Source organism: Elephas maximus, chromosome 3, assembly GCF_024166365.1.
Source record: "Elephas maximus indicus isolate mEleMax1 chromosome 3, mEleMax1 primary haplotype, whole genome shotgun sequence".
Taxonomy (NCBI): domain Eukaryota; kingdom Metazoa; phylum Chordata; class Mammalia; order Proboscidea; family Elephantidae; genus Elephas; species Elephas maximus.
Window position 1 is genome coordinate 164091570 of NC_064821.1, and position 22447 is coordinate 164114016.

A 22447-nucleotide genomic window follows, 5' to 3' on the forward strand; every position below is an offset into this window, starting at 1 on the left:
AGTGCCCTCTGTTTCTCCCCCGTCCCCCCTCTCCCCTCCCCATCCCCAACCTGGCTCAACCTAGTGGCTGAGCCTGTAGAGTAGTGTCAGATACAGAGCAGGTCACTGTTGGTTGAATATACATTCCACTATGCCTTCAGGAATCCTTGGTAGTACACACAGTTAAGTGCTTGGCTACTAACTGAAACGTTGGCAGTTCAAATCCACCCAGACACGCCTTGAAAAAGAGCTGGCTGGTGTGCTTCCAAAAGGTCACAGCCATTGAAAACCCTGTGGAACACAGTTCTACTCTACAACACATGGGGTCACCATGAGTCAGAGTCAACTCAATGGCGACTATCTTGATTTTTTGGCTTTTATTATGCCTTCAGAAAATGATGTGCCTCTCCTTACTCTGATTCTCTGCTCAAGCAATCAAACTTCTGGAGAACTGTAGTTTCCCAGGTATCCTTATTAGGTCCCCACTATTAATAGATAAACTCAATTTCTGGGCATTTGTTTAATGTGAGTCATTTCTCCAAAGCCTTTCACAAGCTAGCACAGAACAAGGTAGGTGCTTAATAAATAAATCTGTGTTTAAATGAACTTTAATCATTAGTGTGGGAAGTGCTTTGGAATCAGAAGAGTGAGTTCGCGTTCTGGCTTTCATGCCTAATATGACATGAGCTAGTTGTTTGACTCCCTATAGTCAGAATCGACTCCACAGCAGCGGGTTTTGGTTTGGTATGCTCCATTCTTATCATCTGTAAAGTAGGGCAGTGGGAACTTCAATGAGATAACATCTATGAAATGGTTTTGTACATGATAAATAGTAAAAGTGTCTGCAGAAACATAAGTTATTATTATTGTAGTCTTAGCAGTGCAAGTGCTTGTCAGTCACCAACACGTTCCAAGGCCCTCTCTGTAGGCATTGACAGACAGGTGACACTTGCTTACCTTAATGTTCCCATTGTAAGTGTCAGAGTAAGGGATGGCTTGAAATCTAACGTCTTGGTGGCTGATTTCTGTGGTCAAACGATGGACGACTTTCTGTATCTCCTCCATAGTCTGGGAAATCAGCTGGCGCCTCAAGTCCACCTGGATTTGGAGGGATTGGCAAAGATGGTTATTTTAGGTACAGGCCATGGGGCTCTGGGACAAATAAGTGAAGAAATAAGGGCACCGTGGTGTGTGGCCAGAGCAATTCAGCTCAGAAAATCCTGCCCTTCCTAGAACTTCAGGAGACATAAACTTAATTAAGTCTTTGGTTTAGGGAAAATAGATGTTTGTAGGAAATGCAAAGGAATTTTAGTAAACTCCAGGCAAGACAGAAAAATCCAAATCAAAGGAGAAATGGGAAAACTCTACAAGTTCTTCCTGAAATGTAGGGAGGTCTTTGTTTCATGGCTTACGAAGTATATATAGGGTGGTGCCATCACAATGAGAGTCTCCAGAGAGATGTGGCCTCCAGGGGCTGATTTTAAGCAATATTTGCTACATCTAAATTTGAGGTCCATTCATAAATCTTTATATTTCTTCAGAGTTTGATATAATGGCTGTTTCTATCCGTTCTAGAAGGAGCCCTGGCGATGCAAAAGGTAAAGCACTTGGCTGCGAACTGAAAGGTTGATGATTCAAACCCACCCAGTGGCTCTGTGGGAGAAAGACCCGGCGCTTTGCTTCTGTAAAGATTACAGGCAAGGAAATCCTATGGAGCAGTTCTACTAAATCAACTCGATAACACCCAACAATAACAATAACAACGCACAGTCTAGAATAGTTTTGAGATACCCAGATCTCATACCGCCTACCAACCAACAAGCCAACTATATATGAACATAGAAAATAGAAGTACGTGTGTATCTATTCACACCGTCGCCTATCAGTTTGCTATACTGTGGTGTCTTGCATGTTGTTGTGATGCTGGAAGCTATGCCAGTACTTCAAACAACAGCAGGGTCACCCCAGAAAAAGAAAAAAGACTCAGACAGAGTTGGAAGAAAGGCCTGGCAATCTACTTCTGGAAATTAGCCAATGAAAGCCTTACAGATCACAACAGATCACTGACTTCCTTGCCTTGGATGCATCATCACAAGGGGTTAATCACAAGGTGAGAACATCACGTTTGGCGAAGTAAAGGGCCAACAAGGGCTCTCTGAGAGACCCTTGGTGAGGTGGATTGACACAGTAGCCATAATGACAGACTAAAACATGCTGGTGATTGTGAAGATGATTCAGGACCAGGCAACAATTTGTTCTGTTGTACATAAGGTCACCATGAATTGGAGTCAACTCGATGCCAACTAACAATAATGACATCTATTTACACATATGTTTTATATCACATAAGATCACTTAGCACCTGCTAAGTGCTAGGCAGGATCCCTGGGTGGCACAGTTAAGTACTTGGCTACTAACCAAAATGTTTGCAGTTTGAATCCACCCAGAGGTGCCTCAGATGAAAGGGCTGGCAATATACTTCTGAAAGATCACAGTCTTTGAAAACCCTGTGGAATGCAAATCTACTCTTACACATATAGGGTCACCATGAGTCATATCGGCTCAAACGGTAACTGGTACATGCCAGGCACTTTGTTACATGCTGGGGCACAATAATGAGTAAAAGAGACACAGCCCCCACACTTACAGTAATGGGAAGACAGACACAGGGGCAGAGTACAAGTGTGGTGATGCCACAACAGGGCGGTGTCAAGGGTAAGTGGCTGAGTGAGAAAGAGCTTGAAAAACATCCAGATAGTTTGGCAACTAGAACAGGGTTGGTGAGAGGTTCCAGTCTCTCATTCCCCCCGGGGGAAAAACAGGGTGGGTGTATTTAAGGATTGGTGGGCATTAAGCCAGACGGCAGGGGTTAAGAGTGCATGAAAGATGAGCAAGTAGAGAGAAATGTAAGAAGCTCCTTCAAGAGACACCAACAGGTTTTTTTTTTTTCAAAAGGACACACAGGCTTGAACATGTTTAAATGCTGAGAGAAAGAGCCAGTGAAGGCAAGGTGGCAGAGAACAAAACCACTGAGTAAGAACCCAGTAAAAAGGGCTACTCTGAACCTGGAAACTTGCATGAGGATTTAGCCTTTTATGTCAGAAGGAAAGAAATAAGAAAAATGGGTGCAAATATAGGTCAAAGGGTAACATATGGTGGGAATCTCAGAGATTTCCTGTCTGATGGTTTATTTCCTTTATCAAATTGGAAACAAGGCAATTTGCTAAGAGTGAGATAGAGAAGGGGAGGGCAGGGGATTTAAGTGTGATAGACTTTTGAAATAGCTTCTTCTATAAGGAATGAGAGGCTGTTTAGGTACATGTGTAAAGGTTGCCAGGCAGTGCCAATACTCAGTTGAAGTTGGGGCCCACAGGGCTGTGGAATACCAGTAGACTCAGTTGTGTGATATTCTCCAGCATCTGTCAGTCCTCCAAGGGGAAGAGTTGAAAGGCTAAGATTGCAGTTTGCTGTGCAAGAGCTGGAGGAGAAAACAGCAAGGGAGAGTTTGGGTGGTGGGCCATGGTTTCCAATCTGGGTAGGGAGAACCCAAGAAAAGTAAGGGAAGAGGCCTGAAGCAAGTTTGGTTGATTAGGGCATATTGAACAAGTTCAGGGATTAGAAGTCTGATTAGGTAGAGTGGGAGAAAAGTAATACAAGAGCTAACTAGATAGGACCTTGTAGCCAGAGTGTTAGAAAATAGTGTTCTCAAACAGTTAAGTTCTCAGAGTGTATTGAGAACTAAGGCTGTTGTTAGGCGCTGTCCAGACAATTCCTACTTAGCAACTCCATGTGAGAGAGTAGAACTGCCCCATAGATTTTCCTACACTGTAATCTTTATGGGAGCAGATTGTCAGGTCTTTTCTCCCACAGAGCAGATGGTTGGTTCATATCGCCTACAATTCGATTAGCAACTGAGCACTTAACCATTGTGCCACCAGGGCTCCTTAGACTAAGGCTAACCCCCCAAAATCCTCCAAGTCCACTGGTGTTATTCCATAGTACTTGAGTGTTAGTAACATACTGGAACATATATTCTTTCCTGGGTTAATAAACTAATAAAAGGTTTGCCGCTATATTGGCACCATCAAATCAAATTTTTAACTAGTAAAAGCTAGAGAGAAAGAGAAAAAGTGCATGTACACACACATGCACCCATGAAAAAGAGTTTTCCATTGGGAATCTCTTATATAAACCATTCCCTCATTTAATAGTGGAGTTTCCTTACTGGGCACAGCAAAATTACACACGTCCTAGAAGACACCTATAACCTCTCACTCATTACACAGGGTTATTATTAGCTTACCTTTATAGCCTGTTTTGATTTCCAAAGGTGAAAGTCAGAACAAGGAAATGCTTTATGGGGCCTACAGCCTCAAATTCCACCTTTGATTTTTCATCCATCAATGAAATTGCAGTTTAGACTCAGGATCTCAGAACTGAAAAAGACTCAAAAATCATCTTGTCTTTTATCATTTTATAGAGGCCCAGCATGACAAGATGGCTCACCTCATGCTAATGGTAACTAGCAGTAGAACTAGACCTAATGGCTAGGTTCCTTGACTCTTCTTTCCATCAAACTGTGCCACATTTCCAAATATGGAAGCACTACGAGTAATACCTACCCTTTATCCTCTTCCTGAACCTAAACACCGCCTCAGTTTTGAGTCAAGGCTCATGAAATAATGAGTCTAATATCTATTCCTTAGGGCATCATCAACTGTTCCTGGCATCACATGAACACCCAAGGGTGGTGTCATGGATTGAATTATGTCCTCCCAAAAATGTTTGTATCGACTTGGTTGGGCCGTGATTCCCAGTGTTCTGTGGTTGTCCTCCATTTTGTAATTGTGATTTTATGTTAAGAGGATTAGGGTGGGACTGTAACAGCACTCTTGTTCAGGTCACCTCCCTGATCCAATGTAAGGGGAGTTTCCCTGGGGCATGGCCTGCACCACCTTTTATCTCTCAAAAGATAAGAGGAAAGGGAAACAAGCAGGGAGTTGGGGACCTTATACCCCCAAGAAAGAAGCACTGGGAGCAGAGCGCATCCTTTGGACTCAGGGTCCCTGTGTGAAGAAGCTCCTAGTCTAGGGGAACATTGATGAGAGGGCCGACATAGACAGAATATCTTCCCCTGGAGCTGATGCCCTGAATTTGGACTTTTAGCCTACTTCACTGTGAGGAAATAAATTTCTCTTTGTTAAATCCATCCACTTGTGGTATTTCTGTTACGGCAGCACTAGATGACTAAGACAGGTAGTCCAGCAGGGGCCTGATGGTGACACTGGGTTTGGATCAGAGCAGTGGAGAAAAAGAGTCCTGCCTTGGACAAGCCAGTTCCCACAGTGTCCGAGATGCTGTAGCTGAGTGGGAGCATCTTTCCTGCTAGGTAATGCACAGCCTTTTCTTTCCCATGGAGTCCCTGGGTGGTGCAAATGGTTTTGTGCTCTGCTGCTAACTGAAAAGTTGGTGGTTGGAGTCCACCCAGAAGCACCTCAGAAGAAAGGCCTGGCAATCTACTTCTGAAAAATCAGCCATTAAAAACCCTACTCTGACACACATGGAGCCACCATGAGTCAGAATCAACTCAATAGCAACTATTATAGTAGGAATTGCCCTTCTTTGCAAGGAGGTACTTGCTTCCTGAGTTTTGAGAGGTAATAAAGGCATTCTGGGTTTGGGCTTCTGATGGGTCTCTACTTGTGGAAAAGCCTTCTGATTTGCAGGACTCCTTCGTCCACCAGAATCACTCCCTGTAGGAACACAACAGAGTTCCTGATGGAGCAGGAGAAAAGTGGGGTGCAGAACTCAAATTCTAGCAAAAAGACCAGACTTAATGATCTGACTGAGACTGCAGGGACCCCAGAAGACATGGGCCCCAGATTCTCTGTTAACTTAGGACTAAAACCATTCCCAAAGCCAACTCTTCAGACAAAGAATAGACTGGCCTATCAGACATAAAATGATACTCAGAAGAGTGTGCTTCTTAGTTCAAGTGGATACAGGAGACTAAATGGCGAGCCCCTGTCCTGAGGCGGGATGAGAAGGCAGAAAGGGACTGGAGCTGGTTGAATGCACACGGGAAATCCGGGGTGGAAAGGAGGAATGTGCAGTCACATTATAGGGCAAGCAACTAGGCTCACATAACAATAACGTGTGTAAATTTTTATATGAGAAACTAATGTGAGCTGTAAACTTTCACCTAAAGCACAATTAAAAAAAAAAAAAAAATCATTCCCTGTAAAACTGCCTCAGGCCCCACCCCCTGCTTTTCTATACCCTGAAATGGAATCTTCTCGCTCTGCCATTCCAGGCCATGGTCAGGACAAGTGAAGGAAAACAGCCTGGGGTTTCTGGATTGGTGTTTACACTATGGGTGTGACAAGAGTTACATGGGAGCCTGGGAAAGCTACAGCACAAACCATTTTTGGGCTTGCTGAATAGTAGAGCGACCCTGAATAAGTAAGAACATACTGAGGAAGTGTAGCTGGAGATGTGGGAAAGAAAACAAAAGTTATCATTGAGTAGATTCTGACTCATGGTGATCCCATGTGTTGCAAAGTATAACAACCCAACCTCCTAAAAGCCAAAAAACTCCTTGCCATGGAGTCGATTCTGACTCATAGCAACCCTACAGGACACTTTAGAACTGCCCTCTAAGGTTTCCAAGGAGCGGCTGGTGGATTCCAACTGCCGACCTGTTGGTTAGCAGACAAGCTCTTAACCACTAAGCCACCGGGGCTCCCTTTATTACCTCTCCAACTTCGGGAAGCAAGCAAGAGACTAGCAGTAGTCTTAAATCAGCCTTATCATCATTTTTTTTTTTTTTTTTCATGGCAAAGCTTTAAAACAAATTTAAGGGGGAAGTATGATAATTTAAAAAGATGGAATCAGACACATTCAGTCCAAACTTGACCTTTGGTACCTACCTATTCATGTTATACATATCTCCACTGTTGACTGAATTAATTAACAAAGGTAGGTTTTTCTTTTTAAAAGGCTGCATTTGTAGATGTGACAGAGCAAACACAGAAATGAATTGTATTAATCAGGTAGACGGATGCCAGGTGTGGTTAGATCATCACCTTGTCCAACCCTTCTAATGCACTGACCTCAGAAGAGTTATGCCATGCTTATTAGCATGCAGATTCAGTTTTTCTGATTAATCACAGCTTACGTAAAAATAGTAATCAAAGAGAACCTTTAGAGTGTCATTCATAGCCTTCCATTTGTGTGGGCCTCCTTCTTTCTGGGGCATGTCCACGTACCTGTACACATGTACACATTCCCATGCTTGGCTGCTTTCCTCTCCTCCTCACCGACCACAGCACCAGGGCCCGTTGTTGTCCCCAAAGTCATTTGTTACTATTAATAGCTCAAGTTTGTGAATAATGTACTGTTTCAAATATAAATTATTGGGGATTCAATGTTATTTCCTATAGTAACATCACTCTGACTCACTTGTACTCCAATATGCTCTCTGGAGAGAGACAGGATGCACTAAACAGCATGCCAGGAATGTCACACAAGCCTGGTCACACTCTGAGCACATGGCCTGTGCGACTGTCATCCACAACAAGTAGCACTGGGGAAAAAAGCTGAGAACTCCCTTCCAGAAAATAGGAAGCCAGTCTTTTAATTCTAGTATTGCATTAAATCCAGTAATCAGCTTTAAAAAAAAAAAAAAAGAGTGGCCATCTAAAGGAGAGTGGTAAAAGCTAAAGGCTCAAGGGAGCAATTAGTCCAAAGGACTGGTGGACCACGTGAACCACAGCCTACATGATCCTGAGACCAGAAGAACTAGATGGTGCCCATCTGCTCTGACTGGGATTATAACAGAAGGTCCCGGACAGAGCAGGAGAAAAATGCAGAACAAAAGATCACAGTCACAAAAAAGGCCAGACTTTCTGATATGACAGAGACTGAAAGAACCCCCAAGATTCTGGCCCCCAGATACCCCTCTAACTCAAAACTGAAGGCACTCCGAATGTTCATCTTTCGGCCAAAGATTACGCAGACCTATAAAACAAACAGTAACACACATGAAGAACATGCTTCTTAGATCAATCACGTAGACAAGACCAAATGCGCAATACCTACCCAAAAGCAAAGAGAGAAGGCAGGAAGGGACAGGAAAACTGGACAAATGGAACCGGGGAACCTGGGGCAGAAAAGGACAGGGGGAGAGTGCCGAAACAATGTAAGATTGCAACCAATATCATGAAACAATTTGTGTATAAATTTTTGACTGAGGGGAAAAAAAAACAGACACCATCACCTATGTCTTCTAAAAAAAAAATTTTTTTTTTTTTTTAGGAGCTAATAATTTAAAGGCATGGAACCTTAAGTTCAGTGACAGATACAGATGAGGCAGTAGACTTTCCACCATCCTATCCCTGTCTTTTCAGTCTAAGACTTCCATGAGCCAAATGATTGGGCCACACAGGATATTTGCAGCTCCCAAATGTAGCAGAACCTGTAGCGGCATCATCACCATGGAGCTAAGATTATTGAGTCTTTACTGTGTGCAGGGCACTTTATAAGAGTTAGCTCAGTTCAGCCTACAAATAACCCTTTAAAATGGATACTATTATTATTCCTATTTTACAGATGAGGAAACTCAAGTTCAGAAAGATTAAGTAATTTTCCCGGCATCCCAGAATCAGTAAGTCATGGATCAGGGATTCACACCCAGGCAGTATAATTCCAAAGCCCATATTTATAACCTGTTCTGCCTTCTCAAAAGACAAGGTGAATGGGAATAAAACTCACATCAGCTGCTTGGATGGGGTTCACTTAGCCTGGAAGGTCTTTCCTGTGCTTCTCTACTTAGCAAAACCCTAGAAGGCTTTGCTTCCACTCCCCTTCCTGTGAAACTCCTCTCCCTTCAGAGCTAACACTCCTCTGCTGTCCTCCAACACTCAGCTCAAATCTCTCTTGTAGCCCTGATAGTTGCCTTGACTTATATTAAGTGTTGCCTGTCTGCACATGGAACTTCTTCCCTTAACTTTTTGGAGCTATATGCAAAGTCAGCCACTGGGATAGGGCCATCCTTAAAGTTACCCAAATCCCAGAATTTCTCTCATCTGGCAGGCCACATCCCAAACTTGGGTCTATCTTCAAACCATTGCACAATGCTTTGCACAAAGCAGGTGCTCAGTGTTTATTTTTGGAGATACAGATGGGTTTAGCAGAGGAAATGTGGCCTTTGGAGTAACAGAGACTGTGCCTTCACTGTGTAGCGGGGTGACATTGGGCAAGTTATTTAATCTCCAGAAGTGTCTATTTCTTCCTCTGTAATAATGCTGGTGATATACACACATATCCCAGGTGGGTGATTAGATTAAATGAGATACTGTGTGTGCCTCAACCTACCAACACCTCCTCCACTACTGTTGGTTTCTCTTCAATGAACTCTGAAGACATTTCTGCCCAAATATGTGCAAGACACTTGGTGAATGTTAAGGGAAAGAAAGATATCCAAGACATTGTTCCTCTCTCCAGAAATTTATAAAGAGTAAAATAATATTAGATCACCAAGCAAGACGATAATAGGGAAGATGAGCAGGAGTCAAGATGCAATTGCTTATTTAAATAAACATTATCAGTAATAATTATAGTAGGCGTTTACAGGAGGGCAAAAACGCTCTGTGCTGGGGTGTCAGGGAAGTCTTTCTTGAGAAAGTGAACTCTGAGCTAAGCTTGAGGGATGAGTATGAGCCAGAAGAGTGGGGAGGAGAAAGGAGATCTGAGATAGATGGGAGGGGTAGCTCGAGCCTTGAGGCAGGAGTAGAAGACACAAAGACCTACGGGGGCAGGCTAGGGAGGGGCAGGCCAGGTATCAGGCACGGCAGCTGTGAAGATTCTGAAACATGCTCTAACAGGTGCTTGGCTTCAGTCAGTCCTTGCTGGCCAAGATATTGGGCCCTACATTTGCCAGGTATTTCCAGGGAAGGTAGATATCTGGATTTTTATGCTAAATCAGGCCATTTTCAAATGTTCATACAAATTTGAAAAAAAAAAAAAGTTAGAGACTGCCCAAAAAACATGAGCACAGGCTAGACTCAATGTGTTGTAGAACATAAGCCATTGGAAATGAAAGAGAAGAAGAGGGTAAAAAGACAAAGTAGCTGAAGTTACCTGAATGCCAGGCTAAAGAACCTGGACTCTTTTCTTTCAGAAAAGACAAGACCATGAGAAGATGCCAAGTAATACCCTTCCATTTAGAATGCCCCAAAGGAGGAATAATAGGAAATCATTTTGTTTATAGTAATTTTTATCATCATAACCTGAAACTCAAACCCATTGCCATTGAGTCGATTCTGACTCATAGAAACCCTATAGGACAGAGTGGAACTGACCCATAGGGTTTCTAAGAAGCACCTGTTGGATTTGAACTTCTGATCTTTTGTCAACAGCCTTCTCTTAACCACTACACCACCAGGGTTTCCTTTATCATCATAGGCTTTCCCTATTTATCACCCCTAATGATTTTGTCAAAGGAATCTACTTATCACTTTGTTTACCTGCAAAGGCATGAAAACCCATAGACTTGTCCTTAACATTTGCTCACTTCAAATGTTATTGTTTTAAATGTGCCTTACAAGCTTCATCTATAAATGTAAAGGGTTGAATTAGTTAATATTGAAGGTTCCTTCAAGAGCTTATGATTCTATACAGAAGAAAATAAATTAGTTCTTAATAGGTATATACCAGTATAAAGATATCTTTTTAAAACCTTGCAATTTAACAGTTTTCAAAAAGCTTTGTCTTAATTTCATTAACTCTTTTTCAATGATCCAGCTAAGACCTAATTATCCCTCCATTTTACAGAGAAGAAAGCTGAAGCTCAGAGAGGTCACGTGACTGTGACTTGCTCATGACCACACAGAATTAGTGACAGAGCTGGAGTTCCTACCCAAGTTCTAGCTCTCTGTTCTGCACTCTATACCTAACATGCTTCAGGGCACAAGAAACTGAAGTATGAGGAGAATTTTACGTATCTTTGGAAGGAGGCTTAAATCTTTTCTGGATCAGGCTTTGGGAGTGGGAAGCGGCACAGAGGCGGTGAGGAAGGGGTGTGTGTGGAGAGACAGGCATATATCCTTACCTTTTTCAGTAGGCAATCTTCTAAGTTTCCCTCGGTCAGGGATTTCATGGTTTCTCACTCAATTCTGAGTACAGCAGCAAATTCCTGATTTGTTTCTTAGTAGGAGAACCACGCTGGTAGGTAGCCTTCCCCAGCTCTGTTCAGTCTGTGTGTGTGAAGCTTTTCTTGAAATGTAGACACGGACCAGAGACTTGTCTTTTTAACTCTTTACTCAAGTTCTTATTTCCAAATTGTGAGAACCCATCTGTCATCCTTTGTGGGACTAAAAAATAAACAACAACAATAATAATAGAAAGAGTTAGTGAAATTGAACCTGAGTCCAACCTAATTTTACCTGTTAGCTCTATTGACTGGTACTTTGACCTGAGAGCAATTTTGAAAGTTGTTTCCTACCCAAACACTTAAAGTTTCATCAAGACAGAAATGCCCTGTAGTTGACTGCACCCCACCTCTTTCCTCTCTTATCCTGATACATACTAGAAGCACCCCTGAGCTCAATATCTTACATCTCGTTGTCCTTATCCTGTTGACAGTAAACAACCCTGGCCCTCCAATCCAGAAAATCCCACAGGCTGATTTACCTTCTTTACAATAAACACCTAGGAAACTGCCAAATAACTTGCCTGGCACCCATCATTAGGCCTAAAAGCAGGTGACCAGGTCATGTCAACCGAATCAGGACACAACAGCATGCGTTTGGAAAAGTGCGCACGTACACACACACATGCGCACACACAAGCGCACGCACACACCCGCACATGCACACACCCACAGGAAAGGCAGGACAGGGCTCCTTCTGCTCACTTGCTGACCTTTAAGCATGAGTTACCTCTTCCTACTTGAAAGCTGGCAGTAAAAATAAAGTCAGTGTAAACAGGCCCCTTGAATGTCAAGGAAACACCCATGTCTGGATTTACCAGCGAAACCCATGTTGGAAAACAGCTCAGGCAGTAAATTCCCAGTCTGACGGGCTAGGGCTAGTTTTACTACAGAAAAAAATTTCACAATGGCCTGATCTCCCTGAACCTGGTAAACATCACAGAGTATGCTATCAGATGACCTAAAAAAAAAAAAAAAATTAGAGCTTCTGCGAGCCCAGCAACGTTCGAGAGGCAGGTATCCGTTCAGACCTGCCTCCATGTGCTGCCTCTGAAGACTCGGCAACCTTGTTGGGAGCCCTCGGCTTTCTGTGGCCCCTGGATTTGCACATCTTCCTAGATTCTGCCCGGTCTGAAAGCCACATCACACTTCTCTGGCTGCTCTCTGCTCCACCCACCTGATTAATTCCAGTTTTCAGTCCAGCTTCTACAGACACCTTATACAAATCCATAGCCAACGTAAATATCATGAAGCTACAGCCTCTCCAACGGCCATCTAATAAGCCCCCTCAAAACTGCCTTGGTTTTCCATCTGCTTCTAAATCTCCCCCTTTTTACACCAAATGCTCCAGAATATTTCAGAATCTTATTCCCTCAGCTTCTCTTACCACTGTTTGGTGACCTCCAAAATAATCAACTTTTCACAGATAGAAAAAGAGTCCCTCCCTCTGAACTCTGTGCCATTCAGGATTCTCTTCACCTCGTTTTCAGCTTCCTAAAGTCCTCCTGTTTTCCCATGTCCCCCTGTTTTTGTTCTTACCTCTGTTTTCCCTGTAATCATTAACTCCAGAGGCCTTTTCCTCTGCTGAGCCGGCTTCCCAAATGTTCTAAGGTTGCCCCAGATGCCTGTCACCAGATGCGAAAACTTGCATCATTTTTGTACCCCTGGTTGCTCTATTGCAATTGCTCCAGTAGTACAGCTGATCAAAACGTTGTAAGCAGTATTCTTCTCCTGCCTAGGGCCCAGGGACGCTTGCCAGGTGGGAGCAGGGAAAACAATGAACAGGGCCTGGGAGAAGGAGAAGGAAGAAGCACATGCTCATGGAGGCTTACTGCAGTGTGATTTAAGAGGTTGCCACATACAGGAAATGCTGTTGTGTGCTGTCGAGTCTCATAGCAACATTATATGACAGAGTAAACCTGCCCCATAGGGTTTCCTAGGCTGAAAGTCTCACGGGAGTGAATTTCCAGGTCTCTTCTCCTGCAGAGTTGCCAATGAGTTCAAACCACCGACCTTTAGGTTAGCAGCTGAGCACTTAACCATTGCGCCACCAAGGCCTTATCCTGGAAATATGAGCACAACTCTGTGATACAGTTCCTTATGGGGAAATGTTCTGAAATATAGTGCAGTCCCACAAATACAGGCTCTCTGACAGCTTCTGTCTGACAGATTGGCAAAGACCAGCTATCTTCGTAGATACAGATCCCTGACTAACTGACTCTTAGATAAACAAATATTTATTGAGCAACGGTGTGCCTAAGGCACTATGCTAGGTCACTGATGGGGATTCAAAGTTAACTCACATTCCCTTTCTTCCTCAGGAAATAAGAATCCTCATATCTCAAGACTGACATCAAGTGCAAGTATGAAAATATTATCCAGTTGTGAGAATCAAGAATTTATTTTCAAAAGTCAGCTTTGCAGGGCTTGTACTTCTAACAAGTTCCCTGCTGGAGAATTTTCATTTCTACCCCAAGTATACTGAATAAGAATCTACATTTTAGCAAGATCACCAGGTGACTCTTACGTATAACTTCCTGGGAACTTGTTAGAAATGCAAATTCTCAGCAGGGAACTTATAAGAAACCCAAGTTCCCAGCAGGGATTCAAACCAGAATGAACAGTTTGAAGCTTGCAGCTTCATGAGGTATTCAAAATCCTAAACCAACGATAGAGTAGTCCTGGGAAGGTAACAATTGTTCATTTTCACCAGCGGGTGTTACTGACTTACTCAAAAAAAAAAAAAAAAAAAAAATCCCATCGCCATCGAGTCGATTCTACCTCATAGCTATCCTATAGGACAGAGTAGAGCTGCCGCACTGAGTTTCCAAGGAGTGCCTGGTGGATTTGAACTGCCAACCTTTACGGTTAGCACTCAACCACTATGCCACCAGAGTTTCTACTGATTTAGCTAGTACTGAGAATTTCATTATAAGAAGGAAAGGAAGTTTAGCTTGATCCAATTCATCTTAAACATGTATATATGTTAAAGTTCACCAGGGTTACAAATACTAACTTATACTTTCAAAAATTTCCTTCAATCCTGGCTGGTTCAACTCTGATGGCTCAGAAGACCAGACAGAGATTGTTATCTGTGCTGTGATGAAACCAGAATGTTGGCAGTTTGAACCCACCAGCTGCTCCATGGGAGAAAGATGGGGCAGTCTGCTTCTGTAAAGATTTACAGCTTTGGAAACCCTATTGGACAGTTCTACCCTTGTTCTATAGGGGTGTTATCGACTCATTGGCAATGGGTTTCATTTTTTTTTTGGTTATCCCCTGTTACAGTGCAAGCCCCTTGAAGGCAAAGATTTCTCTTGTTGGTCATAGTGCCTGGCACATAGTAGGTGCTCAATAAATATTGGTAGAATAAATGAATGAATGCATGAATGAACAAATGAATGAATCAGGATAATCCTTTTTCTCACTTTACAATCTGATTCCATCCTGCCTACAGGCATAAGTGGGAAAACTGAAAGGTAAATCATGAGCAAGCTCTCATTGGTTTATTTGGGAGCACCGTTAACAAAAGTGGCAAGGGAAGTATCCCTTGGAAAAGCTGACTTCAGCTCAGAAAGAGCAAAGCAATAGGCTAAGATGTGGTTACACCTGTAGGAAGCCATTATTCAGAACTCATGACTGTCAGGACTGCTGACAAATTGTCCAATAATTAGAACATGCCACGTGGATCTTGGGAGCTAAAACCTACAAGTCTTTGTAAAAGTCACAGCCCCATCTGACCTTTTCAATAAAAAGTACGTTATTTCTCAGTTTCTAATATTATCCTAATATATCTAGAAAGAGTAGTAATCCTCCAACAGCAGCCTTAAGGAAGAAAACAGATTTTCACTAAACACCAATGGCTCTACCCCTTGTATGGCCTGTGATCAACAAAAAATGCTGAGAAATAATTGGTGCTACAGCTTTCTGTGCAGTAAAGATGATCTGTTTTAATTACAAAATGGTACGTAAAACATGGTCTCGGTTTGGGCTGGGGGAAGGGGACTCTCAAGATCTGTTTCCATCTGTTTGTGTGTTCCTCTGTCTGTATTTGTGTCCACTAGAATGCCACTCTGGATCCACCTGCTCTGAATGACACATGCTGGAAGGCAACCCAGAAACATTTTTTTTATGGTAACATTTTATTGTTGTCTAGGTGAGAGAAACTTATTTTTAACAGAGACCAGTTGCCAATGTAATAAAACTCCTATAGTAGGCTTACACGACACTTTATTTTCAAATCAAATGGTGCTACTATTTTTATATCTCCCTACAGGGCAAAAAGAGTTATATTTCAGCTGAAAATTTTCCTGAAGTCAGGGTGCCACTCCCTCCCCTCTGCCCTGGGCCATGAGGCTGATGCATTTTTTAGTTGATACCACTGGAAAAAAACCCAGAGAGTGAGGAAGACATTTAAGGAAGCAGACATTTGGTTTTATTAACTTGTTATACCAGGAAGCTAAATGGTAATTTTAATGAGCTGTTCACCTCAGCTTCTGTGATGTTTGAATTCAAGGGTGGCAAGAAATAGGTGGCGGAAGGAACTAATTATTGTAAGCTCTTGGGTACACCAGAGGACTCCTTTATTCCTCCACCTCTATTGCTCACAACATAAACATGGCAATTGTGTCTCTTTCTTAGTTAAAAGAGATCCAGAGCAAAGATATAGAGACATAGATCAATATAACAGAACAGACAGTCCAATAATAGAGCCACACAAGTACGGCCATTTAATCTTTGACAAAGTGTAAGAGCAATTCTATGGAGAAGAGATAGTTTTCTCAACAAACAGTGTTGGAACAACTGGTCATCCATAAAATGGGGGGAGGAGGCAGGGGGTGAGGAATCTTGACATAAAGCTCACACTTTATACAAAGAGTAACTAAAAATGGATCATAGATCTTGTTATGGATTGAGCTCTGTCCCCCCCAAAATGTGTATCAATTTGGCTAGGCTATAAATCCCAGTATTGTATGATTGTTCACCATTTTGTCATCTCATATGATTTTCCTATGTGCTGTAAATCCTATCCCTATGCAGTTAATGAGATGGATTAGCGGCAGTTATGTTGATGAGAGCTACAAGATTAGATTGTGTCTTAAGCCAATCTCTTTTGAGATATAAAACAGAGAAGTGAACAGAGAAATAGGGGGACTTGATACCAGCAAGAAAGAAGCACTGGGAGCAGAGTGCATCCTTTGGACCTGGGGTCCCTGACGCTGAGAAGCTCCTAGACCAGGAAAAGATTGATGACAAGGACCTTCCTCCAGAACCAGCAGAAAGAAAGCCTTCCTGAGGGGCTGACACCCTCAATTTGGACTTCTAGCCTACTGGACTGTGATAGAATAAACTTCTATTTGTTGAAACCATCTACGTGTGGTATTTCTAGCAGCACTAGATAGCTAAGACAGATCTAAATGAAAAACATATAACTACAAAACTTTTAGAAGACAACAGGATAAAATCTTTACGATCTCGGGCTAAGCAAAGAGTCCTCAGAAATGATGCCAAACAGAGAATCTATAAAAGAAAAAAATCGATAAGTTGGACTTCACCAAATTTCAATTTTTTTTTCCCTGCCAATGACACTGTCATGAGAATAAAGAGACAAGATACAGATTAGGAGAAAATATTTGCAAAATCAGTGTCTTCCAAAGGACTTGTATCCGGAATGTATAAAGAACTCTCAAACACAACAAAAAGAAAACAAACACAATTTAAAAACGGGTAATGAGTTTGAATAGACACTTTACCAAAGAAGACAAATAAACACATGAAAAGGGGTTCATCATTAGAGATTAGCCATTAGGGAAATGTAAATTAAAACCATAGCAAGAAACATTACTTACATACCTGTTTAAATGGCTAAAATAAATACTGACAATATCAAGTGCTGACAAGGATGTGGAGCAATACAGTTCTGGTGGGAAAGTTACAGTCAGTCTGGAAAATGGCTTGGCAGTTTCTTATAAATTTAAATATATATTTGCCATACGACCCCTAACAATTCCACTCCTAGGTATGTACACTAAAGCAACGAACATTTGGTTTACACAAGAGTTCTTTATACATTCTGGATACAGGTGGAAGATACTGAGTTTGCAAACCCATCCGTGAAATGTTCATAGCAGTTTTATTTGTGACAGCCAAGAGCTGGACACGACCACAATAATCTTCAACAGGTGAATGGATAAACCAACTGTGGTACATCCCATACCACTGAATAGTATTCAACAATAAAAAGGAACAGACTATTGATATAAACAACTTGGATGAATGAAAGAACTCAGTTTCAAAAGGTTACGTAATGTATAATTTAATTGACTTGACATTCTCAAAAAGACCAAGCTATGGAGACAGAGAACAGATCAGTAGTTGCTGGGGGTTCTCGGATATGGTGAGGGTATGACTATAAAGCCACAACATGAGGGAGTTTTTTGGGATGATGGAACTGTTCTATACCCAGGTTTTGGTGGTGTTTACATGAATCTATACATGTGTTAAAATTCATAGACCTTTGCACCAAGGGAGAAAAAAAGTCAATTTTACCATATAATTTTGAAAATAAAGAGATCCAAGGATCCAAAGAAGACTGGGGAAGAGCTGCCTCCTCAAAGTAGAGTCAACCTTAATGGCATGGATGGAGTAAAGCTTTTGGGACCTTCATTTGCTGATGTGGCATGACCCAAAATGAGAAGAAACAGCTGCAAACATCCATTAATAATTGGAACCTGGAATGTACAAACTATAAACCTAGAAAAATTGGAAATCATCAAACATGAAATGGAACACATAAACATCAACATCCTAGGTGTTAGTGAGCTGAAATAGACTGGTATTGGCCATTTTGAACCTGACAATCACATAGTCTACTATGCTGGGAATGACAACTTGAAGAGGAATGGTGTTGCATTCATCGTCAAAAAGAACATGTCAAGATCTATCCTGAAGTACAATGCTGTCAGTGATAGGATAATATCCATATGCCTACAAGGAAGACCAGTTAATACAACTATTATTCAAATTTAGGCACCAACCACTAAGGCCAAAGATGAAGAAATAGATTTTTATCAGTTGCTGCGGCCTGAAATTGATCAAACATGCAATCAGGATGCATTGATAATTACTGGTGCTTGGAATGTGAAAGTTGGAAACAAAGAAGGATTGGTAGTTGGAAAATATGGCCTTGGTGATAGAAACAATGCCAGAGATCACATGATTGAATTTTACAAGACCAGCGACTTCTTCATTGCAAATACCTTCTTTCACCAACATCAACAGCAACTATACACATGAACCTTGCCAGATGGAACACAGAGGCGTCAAATCGATTACATCTGTGAAAAGAGACAATGGGAAAGCTCAATATTATCAGTCAGAACAAGGCCAGGGGCCGACTGTGGAACAGACAATCAATTGCTCATATGCAAGTTCAAGCTGAAACTGATGAAAATCAGAGCAAGTCCACGAGAGCCACAATATGACATTGAGTATATCCCACCTGAATTTAGAGACCATCTCAAGAATAGATTTGAGGCACTGAACACTAATGACCGAAGACCAGACAAGCTGTGGAATGACATCAAGGACACAATACGTGAAGAAAGCAAGATGTCATTGAAAAAAACATGAAAAAGAAAAGACCAAGGTGGATGTCAGAGGAGACTCTGAAACTTGCTCATGAACGCTGAGCAGCTAAAGCAAAAGGAAGAATTGATGAAGTGAAAGAACTGAACAGAGGATTTCAAAGGGTGGCTCAAGAAGACAAAGTAAAGTATTATAATGACATGTGCAAAGACCTGGAGATGGAAAACCAAAAGGGAAGAACACGCTTTGCATTTCTCAAGCTGAAAGAACTGAAGAAAAAATTGAAGCCTTGAGTTGCAATAGTGAAGGATTCTATGGGGAAAATATTAAACGACGCAGGCATCATCAAAAGAAGATGGAAGGAATACACAGAGTCATCACACCAAAAAGAATTGGCCGATGTTCAACCATTTCAAGAGGTAGCATATGATCAGGAACTGATGGTGCTGAGGGAAGAAGTCCAAGCTGCTCTGAAGGCATTGGCGAAAAACAAGACTCCAGGAATTGACAGAATATTAATTGAGATGTTTCAACAAACAGATGTAGCAATGGAGGTACTCACTCATCTATGTGAAGAAATATGGAAGACAGCTTCCTGGCCAAGTGACAGGAAGAGACCCATATTTATGCCTATTCCCAAGAAAGGTGATCCAACTGAATGCAGAAATTATAGAACACTATCATTAATATCACACGCAAGCAAAATTTTGCTGAAGATCATTTAAGAGTGGCTGTAGCAGTATATCAACAGGGAATCACACGCAAGCAAAATTTTGCTGAAGATCATTTAAGAGTGGCTGTAGCAGTATATCAACAGGGAACTGCCAGAAATTCAGGCTGGTTTCAGAAGAGGATGTGGAACCAGGGATATCATTGCTGATGTCAGATGGATCCTGGCTGAAAGCAGAGAATACCAGAAGGATGTTTACCTGTGTTTCATTTACTATGCAAAGGCATTCGACTGCGTGGATCATAACAAATTATGGATAACATTGCAAAGAATGGGAATTCCAGAACACTTAATTGTGCTCATGAGGAACCTTTATATAGATCAAGAGGTAGTTGTTTGGACAGAGCAAGGGGATACTGATTGGTTTAAAGTCAGGAAAGGTGTGCGTCAGGGTTGTATCCTTTCACCATACCTATTCAATCTGTATGCTGAGCAAATAATACAAGAAACGACTATATGAAGAAGAATGGGGCATCAGGATTGGAGGAAGACTCAGTAACAACCTGCATTATGCAGATGAAAGTGAAGAGGACTTGAAGCTCTTACTAATGAAGATTGAAGACCACAGCCTTCAGTATGGATTGCACCTCAATGTAAAGAAAACAAAAATGCTCACAACTGGACCAATGAGCAACATCATGATAAATGGAGAAAAGATTGAAGTTGTCAAGGATTTCATTTTACTTGGATCCACGATCAACAGCCATGGAAGCAGCAGTCAAGAAATCAAAAGGTGCATTGCATTGGGTAAATCTGCTGCAAAGGACATCTTTAAAGTGTTGAAAAGCAAAGATGTCACCTTGAAGACTAAGGTGCGCCTGACCCAAGCCATGTATTTTCGATTGCCTCATATGCATGTGAAAGCTGGACAATGAATAAGCAAGACCGAAGAAGAATTGACCCCTTTGAATTGTGGTGTTGGTGAAAAATATTGAATATACCATGGACTGCCAGAAGAACGAACAAATCTGTCTTGGAAGAAGTACAACCAGAATGCTCCTTAGAAGCAAGGATGGCGAGACTGCATCTTACATACTTTGGACATGTTGTCAGGAGGGATCAGTCCCTGGAGAAGGACATCATACTTGGCAGAGTGCAGGGTCAGCGGAAAAGAGGAAGACCCTCAATGAGATGGATTGACACAGTGGCTGCAACAATGAGCTCAAGCATAACAACGAATGTAAGGATGGTGCAGGACCGGGCAGTGTTTTGTTCAAAAGTGCATAGGGTCGCTAGGAATCAGAATCGACTCGATGGCACCTAACAACAACAACGACAAGGATATTGGTTAAAATGAAAATACAATCAACGTACCAGGTGGAGCTTTTCTGTGTTATTTTATTGGAAAATATATTATGTAATCAAATAGTGCCTGTTTTAAACTCTCCTATTTGCTAATTATTAAAATGCTAATGATGATTTGGAGCCCGGTGTGTAGTGGTTAAGAGCTTGGCTGCTAACCAAAAGATAGGCAGCTCAAATCCACCAGCCGCTCCTTGGAAACCCTATGGGGCAGTTCTATTCTGTTCTATAGGGTCGCTATGAATTGGAACTAACTTTACGGCACCTAACAACAACGATGATTTAAAATTTTAAACACCAGACAGCTAACAAGCCAGGTTTAAATAATCAAGTCTAACATTAGGGAAAGATCACCAGTGGTATTCTGGCTTTGTAAATATTCTGTTATAGCCTCTGACCTATATATACTTTGTTTCCTTTTTTTGTGACCTTTCTGAATGATACATCTTAATAAACAGGTATTATTCTGAAGATTTTTAAGAGTATGTAGAGAAAGGAGCCCTGGTGGTATAACAGTTGAGTGCTCAGCTGTTAACCAAAAGGTTGGTGGTTCAAATCCTCCCAGGGGCTCTGTGGGTTGACCTGGTGATCTGCTTCCGTGAAGATGATGGCCAAGAAAATTGTATGGAGCAGTTCTGCTCTGTCACACGGGGTCGCTATGAGTCAGGATCAACAACAACAGTAGCAAGGAAAATAGGGGAAGAGAGAGAGAGAACACAAAGAAGTTAACAGGTTTTTTTGTTTGTTTTCCCAATGGTGGAATAATTTGGATTTTTTTTTCTTTATGTGAATTTGTTACACATTTTCTGCAATGAGCGTATACTATTTATAATCAGAAGATGTAAATGCTACAAATGCAATTTAAAATAAAATAAACTCATTTCTTGATGCTTCTTTTTTATTTGCCTTCCACTTTTACCAACATTATTTTGCATAACTGGGAAATAGACCCAATCTCATAACATAAATGTTTGAAAATAGGAAAAAAAAAATCTCAGCAAGATTATAATATATATATTCTGTGGTAGTTTTCTTTATTAAGAGGTAACATGCTGAGGGAGGAAAGACATAAACAAACAAACAAAGAGAAGCAAAAGTATACATAGGTCAGAGTCAGTAAGAGAACGTTCATAAATCATTTTGTAGAACATGCTATCTTTTCAAGGTAGCTACACAATTTCAAGGGCAAGCATTTAATAGAACTGTTTGAAAATACACTGAGAATTTTTTAAAAATTCTTCTGACTATATTACAAAAACAAGGAGCCCTGGTGGCCCAATGGTTAAGCATTCGGCTGCTAACCAAATGTCAGCAGTTTGAATCCACCAGGCACTCCTTGGAAGCCCTATGGGGCAGTTCTACTCTGTCCTATGGAGTTGCTGTGAGTCAGAATCTACTCGACAGCGATGGGTTATACAAACAAACTCATTTCTATTGCACTCCTGATTGGTACAAGTTTGGTGCTGAGCAGGTCTTTGAACCGGTTCCTTCTGGTTTGAACCCCTGCTGAGAATGTGCATTTCTAACAAGTTTCCAGGCTATACTAATGCTTCTGGTTAAGGACCAACTCTGAGGACCACTAGTAGAGCATTGGTTCTCAAAATTTATTATACATAAGAATCACCTGGGAATCTAGTTAA

General features: G+C 41.6%; 1 protein-coding gene across 3 annotated transcripts in view; it reads right to left on the reverse strand.

Annotated features, from left to right (window-relative positions):
- The window catches only part of MAB21L3 (mab-21 like 3), a 78367-nt gene that overhangs the window by 22550 nt on the left and 33370 nt on the right, over positions 1-22447 (reverse strand). The window contains exons 2-4 of one of the 3 annotated variants that reach the window (XM_049879999.1): positions 12728-12976; positions 11090-11351; positions 937-1077 (exon numbers count right to left, since the gene is read on the reverse strand). In XM_049879999.1, the coding sequence (XP_049735956.1) occupies positions 937-1077; positions 11090-11137 (189 nt within the window). In that variant the 5' untranslated portion in view covers positions 11138-11351; positions 12728-12976. Of the gene's footprint in view, positions 1-936; positions 1078-4282; positions 4421-11089; positions 11352-11670; positions 11709-12727; positions 12977-22447 lie in introns of those variants that run through there. The other 2 variants (XM_049880000.1, XM_049880001.1) reach the window with 2 other exon arrangements.